General features: G+C 39.8%; 1 protein-coding gene across 2 annotated transcripts in view; it reads right to left on the reverse strand.

Annotated features, from left to right (window-relative positions):
• C7 (complement C7) overlaps positions 1-12090 on the reverse strand; it is a 91497-nt gene that overhangs the window by 38666 nt on the left and 40741 nt on the right. For both annotated transcript variants that reach the window (XM_045132640.1, XM_045132639.1), the window contains exon 8: positions 5232-5475. In XM_045132640.1, coding sequence (XP_044988575.1) covers positions 5232-5475 — 244 coding nt within the window. The remainder of the gene's footprint in view (positions 1-5231; positions 5476-12090) is intronic.

The following is a 12090-nucleotide window of genomic DNA, read 5'->3' on the forward strand; positions in this document are numbered from 1 at the left end:
GGCAGTGTGCTTAATTCCCACACTCACGGAAGCCTTCCTATGGGATGGCCACTTAATGAAGAATGACAGGCTATGCACATTTTCAAGTGCTCCAACGCGTACAAATTCATAAAAAGGGATGCTTGGATTTTGTGATTTTCCTCCTAACAACTTTGGAAAGGGGAAGAAACCCAACTAATTTTCACATAGATGAGCAGAAGGAGCAGAAACTGAACACTTGTCCCAAAGAATATCTCTTACTTACTCACAGTCATTTTTTAGGCATAAAACAAATAAACATGGGAGAATGGTGGTCTCCTGCCCACTTACTAATTCTCAAATTTTGGTTCTGATTCTGTATAAACTTCTTCAGTCCTAGTCCCATTAATTCAGCCTCTCCAACAATATCTCTAGTTCCTAACACCTCCCTTCCATGACATATGTATCTCCTCATTACTAAAAAAGGTTTCATGAATACATTTCTTCTTTTTTTTTTTTTTTTTCCGAGGTAGGGTCTCACTCTGGCTCAGGCTGACCTGGAATTCGCCATGGAGTCTCAGGGTGGCCTCGAACTCTCGGTGATCCTCCTACCTCTGCCTCCTGAGTGCTGGGATTAAAGGCGTGCGCCACCACGCCCGGCATGAATACATTTTTAAGGTAGGATAGAAAATAACACACGTGGGGCTGGAGAGAGAGCTTAGTGATTAAGGCATTTGCCTGCAAAGCCAAAGGACCCAGGTTCAACTCTCCAGGACCTACATAAATCAGATACACAAGGTGGCACATGCATCTGGAGTTCGTTTGCAGTGGCTGGAAGTCCTGGCATGCCTTTTCTCTCTCTCTCTCTCTCTCTCTCTCTCTCTCAAATAAATTAATAAAACTAAAATTAAAATTGAAAAAGAAAATATCACATGTGCTGGTGCAGATTCAATGCTGACATGTGTAGAACAATCCCTAGCCCTGGAAAAAATGTGAAAACATATTTTTCTCATATAATTTTACTAACTATACTAGAACAGTCTCAATATTTATTTTATTTGTTTTTGAGGTCTCACTCTAGTCCTGCCTAACCTGGAACTCACTATGTAGTCCTAGGCTGGCTTCAAACTCACAAGAATCCTTCTATCTCAGCCCCTGAGTGCTAGGGGTAAAGGCTTGTACAACTACACCCAACTAGTCTAAAGGCTTTTAAGAATAACTATCATAAATTATATCCCAGAAAGTTTCATTATATTTAAATTAGAATTTTAAGAACAATATATTCTGCATGAGTAAAAATTTTACTTCAAACTTAAATTTTACCCAGTTGAATTCTTTTAAAAATACATCTGGGGAGGGTATTGCCATGGGATTTTTTTTATAATCATGGAAAATGTTAATAAAAATTAAATTTAAAAAATACATCTGCATTTCTTTGTTTACTGATATGTATTCACTGTAAAATAGTACTAGTCTTCATGAGGACATCTGCTAAAAACATATAATGTAAGCCAGTGGTGGTGTTGCACGCCTTTAACTCCAACACTCTGGAGGCAGAGGTAGGAGGATCACTGTGAGCCACCTGAGACTACTTAGTGAATTCCAGGTCAGACTTGACTAGAGCAAGACACTACCTTAAAAAAAAAAAAAAAACATATATATATATATATATATATATATATATATATATATATATATATATATATATATATATAAGCATTATAGTAATTGGGACATATTCTCCTACCCTTCCTGTTCTCATTGCTCCTCCTGCCATTAGTACCCTTCATTCCCCAATGTCACTTCTTTCTCATGACATACACATATGCATACATACATGATTTTTATTTATTTGAAAGAGAGGCAGTCAGAAAGACTCTCCTGCTGCTGCAAAGTCCAGACACATGTGCCTTTCTGTGCGTCTGGCTTTATATGTGTACGAAGGCACCAAACCCAGGTGTCTGACTTTTCAAGCAAGCGACTTTAACTGCTGTGCCATCTCTCCAGCCCTACATATATAATTTTTATGTAACCATGTAAAATCTTTTTCTATTCCTCGATTCTTGAGCACCTTAGTTGATTCCATAACTTGGCTATTGTCAATAATACTGCTGCATTAGCCACCAATGCGCAAGTATCTCTGTGATATGCTGACTTGGACTCTTCTGCATAAACACCCAGGCATGCTCTGGTTGGGCTATATGATAGATCTATTTTGTGGTTCATTTTTGTTTCTGTTTTTGTATTGTTTTGTTTTTGAGGAATCTCCGTACTTATTTCCATGATTGGTGACTAGACTACTTTACATTCTCACCCATAGTGTGTAAAGGTTCCCTTCTGTCCATATCCTCACCAGGATTTGTTATCTGTTTTCTTCATGACTGCCATTCTGACTGGGGTGAGATGGAATCTGTATGGTTAATTTACATTGAAATGTTATAAAATGGGGGCATGGGAGTGAAATTGAGTTTAGATCAAGCCACTTGCTGCATTGATTTTATGCCTGTCTCTTACCAAAAAAAAAGGGGGCATGGTGGCTCAGGCCTTTAATCTCAGCACTGGTGAGGAAAGCTGTGAGCTCTGGGCCAGCCTGAGATAAAAAGTGAATTCCAGGTAAGCCTGAGATGGGCGGGGGGGGGTGGGGAGTTTGTACATTCACTTTCAACTTATGAAACTAGAAAAGTTAAAGCAACTTTTACATTTCTCTGGTAGAGAAATGAAAAAGAGAAAGCCCAGTGGGATCATATTTATTATAGTTCCTCATAAGGAAAAGCAAGATCCCCTGTGAATTTTAGGAAGGAGTATTATTTGAACTAGACGGACAGCTCAGTGGGTAAAGTGTTGGCCCCAGTAAGTGTGAGTGAGGTAGTTTAGGGGTAATAGGGCCTCCAAAAGTCAAAGTGAGAAATTCCCTTAAGCCTGTAAGGGGAAAATCTGATTTTTTCCTGATCTCTTTCTCCCTAAAGGAGTCCTCACTGCCACCCCTTGCTGGAGGCCAGAAAGATAAGGCAGGAATTCAATTTTTCCTTGTCTCTTACTTTCCTAAAAGAGAAAATTAAGACAGATTCTTCCCTTCCCTGGGAATATAAATGCTATTACTCCCTTTCCTAGAAACCTGGCAGTGCCTGGATACGTGAGCTGAGGGCTGGAATGACCAGCTCAGCTGCCATCCAGGAAATTCCCATAAAAGCCCCCGGTCAGGGTCACCAGGCAGGCTTTCCCACTCCAGGAACCCCACTGGTGCTTTACAGTGGGAGCTCTGTCTGCTTCCCTTCTCTTACAAGCTGCAATAAAAACCTTTCTAAACTTCACCCTCTGTGGTCTATGAATTTCATTCATTCATCAAAATTCATAAGAAGGTCACTGACTCGGTGGAAGCTTTGTGTGACCATTAGCATCCAGCACCCTAACTCCTGAGTTACAGCCCGACCGGGAGCTGAAAAAAGGTCCATCGTTCTCAAAGACATCCCAGATTCCTGTATCACGAGGGCAAGAGTTCAGATCCCCAGCACCAATGTAAATGATAGGTGAGCTTGAGTCCCAACAACAAGCTAGCTAGCTTGACTAGCTGAATCCTCGGGCTCGGAGTTCAACTGAGAGACCCTGCCTCAACACAGATGTTCATCAACAGATGAATGAGTAAAGAAAGTGTGGTAGATATGAACAATGGAATTTGATTCAGCCATAAGAAAAAAATGAAATCATGACATTACAGGGAAATTGAAAACTGGAAATTTTTATGGTAAACAAAACAAATGGAACTCATATAAGTACCATATGTTTCCTCTTATGTATGGAACCTGGATTTAAGTGTGTGTGTGTGTGTGCACGCATGTGCATGCATGTGTGTAGCTCATAAAACAAAAACAGGGACTATAAAAAGAGAACACATCTTGAGGACAGGAAGTGATGGGATACATGTCATGAAAAAAGCAGAAGGGACACTATGGGGAAAGAAAGGGTCCAGCAAGAGGGGAGCTGGAAAAAGGGGAGGGGCAAATAAGAACAAAATTACTATGAAAATTCATAATGAAATACATTATTTTGTATGCTAACTTAGAATAGATTAAAAACTACTGTTTCGGGGCTAGAAAAATGGCTTAGTGGTTAAGGCATTTGCCTGCAAAGCCAAAGGATCCCAGTTCGATTCCCCAGGACCCACATAAGCCAGATGCACAAGGGGGCACATGCATCTGGAGTTTGTTTGCAGTGCCTGGAGGCCCTGGCCCGCCCATTTTCTCTCTCACTCTGCCTCTCAAGTGAATAAATAAAATATTTTAAAACTACTGTTTAATCATTGAACTGGTAAAGATTATAAAATAGTCTAAAAACCCAATATCCTTTGAAGACAGCTGATAATGATAATGGCTTAACTCAGGATATTGTTCAAAAAAGGCAGACTTTTCTTAATCCATGGAAGAATTTGAGTAGAGTGTAATAGATGCTTATGATTTTGGACACCATGATAGTTTGAATGTAAATGTCCCTCATAGCCTCAGGCATTAAGCTGCCTACTCAGTCCCCAGCTGGTGGAGCCTTGTTGTAGGAGGTGTGTCACTGGGATCAAATCTGTAGTCCAGCCCTAAGGTGCTCTGAGCCAGCTTGGCTCTCATTGGCTTCTCTCATTCTCTCTGCTATGGGTGAATGACAAATGGAGCCAGCTTTTCCATGATGAAGCTTCCCCTGGAAACCGCAAGCCTAAGATAAATCCTTTCCTAATATAAGCTACTTCTGATCAGGTGTTTGTCCCAGCAATAGGAAGGAAACTACAACAGAATCATTTGCAGTTTAAATCCCTATCAAATTTTAAAACCTAAGGGGCTAGGGAGATGTCTTAGTTAAAGGCACTTGCCTGCAAAGTTTGCCAGCCAGTTTCAAATCTCCTAGCCACCCACATAAAGACAGACACAAAAAGTGGCGTATGCATCTGGTGTTCATTTGCAGTGGTCTCAAGACCCTGGTGCACCAATACACACACACACACACACACACACACACACATAAATAAATAAATTTTGAAGATTAAAAGTTTAAGTTAACCACATGTGGTTCATCGATCAAAATTCTTGGAATGAGCCGGGCGTGGTGGCGCACACCTTTAATCCCAGCACTCGGGAGGCAGAGGTAGGAGGATTGCCATGAGTTCAAGGCCACCCTGAGATGACAGAGTTAATTCCAGGTCAGCCTGGACCAGAGTGAGACCCTACCTCAAAAAACAACAACAAAAAAAAATTCTTGGAATGCTTTTAAAATATCAATTTATTAATACGTACCACTGTGTTTGGTATTTCCTGAGTCCACATAAAATATAACTCTATATTCTCCTCCTAAAGAGCCAGACTGCAGATAATGTGTCCCATACCGGTCAATTAATCTTCGGTAGGCACTAAAGTCATATAGAGAGGGAAGAAGCGATAGTTCCTTCCAGAATGGTTCAGAAAGCTGTAAAAATTCTGGATTGTTGTTAATGAACTGAGCCACTTCAACAATGTTTTGAATAACCAATAATTTATAACTCTGTGAGAAAAGAAATAATAAAAACAGTTTTAGAAATGATTAAAAAATAATAAAAATATTACCTATCCAACATCTCTGTCAAGTGCCACTTCCGATCATCTTGACTACGTAACTTTGTTTGCATGATGCGCTCTCTAGTCACAACTCACAAAACAATCTGAGGGGTTCTGGAGCCCCACTTTGAAATAGCATATGAGCAATAAAATGGTAGTCTCTTTTATACATGAACCCTAAAGCCCCAGGGCCAAGTTTCTATGACTTCCTCAACTAGAAAAATAAAAGTAAGTTCATTAGCTCCTAAACAAACTCACAAGTAAGTATATAAAAAAGGGTCACATCTTAATTATAATGTGTAGATAATGAGACTGTATCACTCATCTCCTAAACTGTATATTTACAGGTTAAGATCTCAGTGTAAGTGAGATCTTTTCAACACTTCCTACGCATGTTTTAATAATCTTCAAGACTGATCTTCTACTAAATCTTCTCCAAGTAAACAATGTAATTGAAAGATATTTTTTCCTTTTTTTGTTAAGTTGAAACTTTATATGGATACATCAAGTGTTGATACCATCATTCTTATCCTCCCTGCCCCCTCTCCACTGAGGGACCCTTAGAGGGATTGCTGGTATTCACCTTGGAGTTGTGAGAGCAGCAGTCAGTCATTGTAGGGATGAGCAATGCCTCCGGATATTCCCTCCCACCCTGTGGCTCCGATGTTCTTTCCACTCCCTCTTCTGCATAATGAGCCTTGGTGAGAGTGCTTTAAATCTACTTTAGTGTTGGACTCTCAGGAGCTTCTGGATTTCTGCTTTGGTGCATTCTGAGTATCCTCAGTGTCTGTCTACATCACCCTGGCACAGGTTGTCAGGCTCACCCCAGAAGCAGCACTCTTGCTCAGAAATATGATAATTTTATTTATTTTTATTAGATATGGACATATTTAGTATATAAACAACACATGTTGGTACCATCCTTTCCCTCCTTCCTGCCCCTTTTCTGAAGAGGCCTTCCTCATTGGGGATGCAGGTCAACCTCATAGGGATTGTGGGTCATGCATTATGGGGGCAGCAGTCAGTTATGGGGGAGAGACAATGTCTCTGTGAAAAATGTCCCAACTTGTACCACTAACAATCTCTCCTCCCCCTCTACCACAAAATTCCCTGACCCATGTTGGCTGCATTTTAAGTCTAGCTCAACAATGGGAGCCTTTGGATCTCTAGTTTGGTAGGTGTTGAATGTCGGGATGATAAATTTTTAACAACTCATTCACACAGTCAAAATATTTTTTTATAAATTATAAATTATAAAATAAATAAAATCAAGATACTTTCAGGCTTTCTTAAGGATTAGACAAACTACTAACACAAAGAATCAGCCAAGAAGCACTGAAATGCAGATGCAAGAGGGTCAGGAGTTTGAGGACAGCCTAGACCATGTAGGGAGATCTAGTCTCAAAAAAAAAAAATATATATATATATAATGCAAATTAAGATAACCCAAATGAAGTGTTCTGGTTTTCTAATGTGAAAGTTTTAGTATATCAAAACAACAAAGATTTTTTTAAATGTGTGAAATTATTCAAAAGAAATATTTGCAGTGTAAAATCTTTGTAATTTCATGAGGTCCCAGTGATTAATCTGTGGTTTTATTGCCTGAGCAATTGTGGTTGTATTCAGAAAGTCTTTGCCAAGACCAATATGTTGAAGGGTTTCCCCTATTTTTTCCTCTAGCAGTTTTAGAGTTTCCTGTCTGATGTTAAGGTCTTTAATCCATTTGGACTTAATTCTTGTGCATGGAGAGATACAAGGATCTATTTTCATCCTTCTACAGATACATATCCAGTTTCCCCAACACCATTTGCTGAAGAGGCTGTCTTTTCTCCAATGAGTATTTTTGGCATTTTTATCGAATATCAGGTGGCTATAGCTACCTGTACTTACATCTGGGTCCTCTATTCTGTTCCATTGATCTACATGTCTGCTTTTGTGCCAGTACCACACTGTTTTTGTTACTATGGCTTTGTAGTATAGGTTAAAATCAGGTATGGTGATACCACCAGCCTTATTTGCAATCTGGTCCAGCCATTGTGGAAATCATTGTGGAGGTTCCTAAAACAGCTAAAGATTGATCTACCTTATGACCCAGCTATAGCACTCCTAGGCATATATCCTAAGGACTCATCTCATTTCCTTAGAAGTACATGCTCTGCCATGTTTATTGCTGCTCAATTCACAATAGTTGGGAAATGAAACCAGCCTAGATGTCCCTCAACTGATGAGTGGATAATGAAGATATGGCACATTTATACAATGGAGTTCTACTCAGTGGTAAAGAAAAATGAAGTTATGAAATTTGCAGGAAAATGGATGGATCTGGAAAGGATTATACTAAGTGAGATAACCCAGGCCCAGAAAGCCAAGCTCCATATGTTCTCCCTCATACGTGGATCCTAGGTACAGATGATTGGGCTTCTGCATGAGAAGGAAAAAACTCAGTAGCAGAGGCCAGTAAGTTAAAAAGGAGATATAAAGGGAAGAGAAAGGAAGGGAGGAGGGTACTTGTTGGTATTTTATATATGTAAGTAGAATGATTGAGATGGGGAGGGGATATGATGGAGAATGGAATTTCAAAGGGGAAAGCAGGGGTGGGGGAAGGGAGGGTATTACCATGGGATATGTTTTATAATCATGGAAAATGTTAATAAAAATTGAGGAAAAAAGAAATATTTGGTATTTCCAAGTAATTGGTGTTTTAAAAAATCTTTTCACTTCATGTATCTCTTAAAAGATGTCAAAATTGAATGGATTTTTAAACTCAGTAGCAAAGGTCAATAAGCTAGACAGGAGATACAAAGGGAGGGAGGGGGGACTTAATAGGATGGTATTGTACATATGTAAGTAGAAGAACAGATTAACAGGGGTTAAAAGGCCTAACTCCGATCACGGGAAGAAATTAAGTAAAGGAAAGGTGGGGGAGAGCTAATCAAAATCTAAGAGTATATAAATAAGTCATATGGAAACCTACTTTCTTTTTTTTTTTGGACAATGGAACACTCAAAAGCCATAGATTGTTACTAGAAAACTTTCAGTGCCAGAGGTGTGATACCTTTCAGTGAGTTGTTGGCCAGAGAGGTCTCTAATATGCGCAAAACATTACAGGCCATTGCTGAGGCCCTTGGTTTCCCAACAGGAATAGATGGTAAGACCCTACTGCTGAAGGCTGCATATACTTGGGCTGTAAGGTCACTAAGAAATCCTTCTGGAGCTGAGTTGAAAACCTCCTCCATGTAGACTAGCTGACAGAAAGCTGGAAAAAGCTACATTGCATGCAGTTCAATGGCAGAGACAGAAATCACCAGTGAAGATACTCAACAGTGGACACAGCAAGCCTTAAATTTGGCCAGCCACTCCAAATGAGCCAATGGGTGCATTAGTGGTATGTCTGTTATGGGGGAAACCAACTGTTCTCTAATTGGACTGGAGGCCTGCTCTGTGGGAGGGAATACAACCCTAATACTGAAAAACTACAACAGGGGTAGTCATGAGTCCTAGGGGTGTAACATCTGCTGCTATCTGGCTAGATGTATATACTCTGCTCACCAAACTGCCCAGTAAGTACTTCTCTTAATATTCATACCCATATATATATATATGTATATATATATATATATGCCCATATATTAATACCACTCTCACTTTTGGTTAGAGGAGATTCTCTTTTCAGATGGCAGCGACATTGGGATGACTCAGAAGGCACCATGGTGTTAAGAAGAAGTGACAGAGGAGTGCTCAGCACTGAATACCACAGCTTCCAAGGTTCAGGGTCCATTGCGGAAGAGGTGGCACAAAGAATGTAAGAGCCAAAGGAAGGGTACCACTCCTTACAATGCCCTCTTCCAGACACAAAATGGCCTCACAGTGCCTGACACAACCTACACAAGATCATCATAATGGGAGGAAAAAATCATGACCTCAAAAGAAAAGAGAGACTGATTGAAAGGGGGAGGGGATAGGATAGTGAGTGGAGTCGCAAAGGGGAAAGTGGGAGGAAGGAGAAAGAGATGATGTGATATTGTTTACAATTATGGAAGTTGTAAATAAACTATATATATATATATATATATATATATACATATATATATACATACACACATACACACACACACACACACACACATATATATCATGGACTTTTTACATTGCATATAAATCTTAAAATAGTAGCATTAGTAATCATGAATGATATTATAGGATAATTTAAGATAGAAGATTTCAAGGTAAGTTCTCTTTCATGGTTTTCAAGCCAGCCAGGTACCACGATGGTGCCTGGATGCCCCATACCTGGGAGGCAGAAGCAAGAGAAGGAGCAGTGCAGTCAGTTTCAGACACAGAGCAACCTCAAGTCCATGAGACCCAGTCTCAAAAATGAAAAAACTCAAAAACCTTTAAGTAGACATGATGGCACGTCTGTTATCCCAGCATGTGGAGTGTGGGGACAGGAGGATGAGGGGTGCAAATTCATGCTCAATAACAGCAAGTTCAAATCCAGCATGGGCTACATAAGGGCTAGCCTCAAAAAATAAAATAAAAAGCCGGGCGTGGTGGCGCACGCCTTTAATCCCAGCACTCGGGAGGTAGAGGTAGGAGGACAGCCATGAGTTCGAGGCCACCCTGAGACTCCATAGTGAATTCCAGGTCAGCCTGGACTAGAGTAAGACCCTACCTCGAAAAACCAAAATAATAATAATAATAAAGAGTGAGAAGAGAACTTGATTGAGAAACAAAAGTATAAGTTACAAAAGTTATTAAAATGTAAATAAATATTGTCAAAGAGAATTAACATGACAATGAGTGTGAATGTTGTGATGTGTATGTAATGAATGCACACATATGTGCCCATGTGGTTCCCCCCACCCCAGGATGGCCAGGATAGAGTATCAGGCATCCCACTCCATCGCCCTTCTTCCCTTTCTCACTTGAGGCTGAGTCTCATATTGGTCACAGAGATTGCCAGTTTTTGTGGACTCTCGTGATGCTAGAGTCTTTGCTCTCCTGCAGACTGCAGCTACTAGTGTGTGGGGGTCCTTAAGATTGAGCTCCTGAAGTCCCTCATGCTTCACTAGATTGCTATGCTTACAGAGAGGTACTCTCCACCCCTGAGTCATCTCTCCATCCCAACAATTTGTGCATTGAAGGAAGTGTATTGTGTTGTTGGCCATGTGGAGGACAGGATTTCAGAACTCAAGAACAAGACAGAAGAATTAGATCAGGTCTCCAAAAACAAGTTCAAAAAATGTGTAAAAAGAACATAAGGGAACCGTTGGGACACCTTAGGAAAACCAAATATTCAGATCATAGGCAGACAGGAGAGGGAGAAATAAAGGCCAAGGGCATAAAGAACATCTTCAGCAAAATTGTTGAAAAAATTTTTCCCAACCTTACAAAACAGGAATTGACCCAGGTACAGGAGGTGCACCAAACACAAAATAGAAGGACCAGAGAACTGATTCCCCATGTCACCTAACAATCAAAACACTAAACACAGAAAACAAGGAGAGAGTACTAAAAGCTGTAAGAGAAAATCAGCCCATTACATACAGAGGCAAGCCTGTCATAATTACCTCAGATTTTTCAGTTGAAACTCTTAAAGCTACAAGGGCTAGGAACAGAGTCTTTCAAAAGCTAACTTACCATGGTTGTCAGCCCAAAGTACTATACTCAAAAAAATTACCACACATAATAAAAGATGAAAGAAAACCTACCACAATATAAACCAGCTTTATGATTACATGAGCAGCAAGCCAACCATTAGAGAACACTGGAGGGAATACCTCACATGTTGGTGATAAACCAACAGGTACATTAGGAGAGAAAAAGAAACAATCCAAACTAGAATAAGCATAAAAGCAGGCAAAGACTAAGAAAAGACCAAACTCCACAAAACCTTCAACACAACAGGAATTAACTCACATCTCATAATTATACCTCAGCACATTAACGTACTCAAATCCCCAATCAAAAGACACAGGTTAATAGGCTGGATCAAAAATATGGATCCATCCATTTGCTGTCTACAAAACGCCCACCTTACAATTAAAGATAAATACCTATTACCTCTAACAAAATTTAAAAATAATTGAACTAAACAATAAAAAAATCAAGAATACCAATCAAAACATGGGATAGAGAATTGAACAGAAAATTCTCAGAGGAAAAACTACAAATGGCCATTACACACTTAAAGAAATGTTTAGCATCTTTAGTCATTAGAGAAATGCAAATCAAAACAACTTTGAGATTTCATCTCACTCCAGTCAGAATGGCATTCATCAAAAAATTGAATGACAACAAATGCAGGCAAGGCTGTGGGAAAAGAGGTACCCTCGCCCACTGCTGGTAGAAGTGCAAACTTATACAACCACCATGGATATCATTATGGAGACTCCTGAAAATAGACCTACCATATAATCCAGTTATACCACTCCTGGGCATGTACCCTGAAGAGTGCACTATGCTACAGAGACACTTACTCAACCATGTTTGTTGCTGGTCTATTCACAATAGTTTGAAGAGGAATCAGTCCAGAAAAATTGCAGAAGCAGCAGCAACATGA

This window comes from Jaculus jaculus, chromosome 13 (genome assembly GCF_020740685.1).
Source record: "Jaculus jaculus isolate mJacJac1 chromosome 13, mJacJac1.mat.Y.cur, whole genome shotgun sequence".
Classification (NCBI taxonomy): domain Eukaryota; kingdom Metazoa; phylum Chordata; class Mammalia; order Rodentia; family Dipodidae; genus Jaculus; species Jaculus jaculus.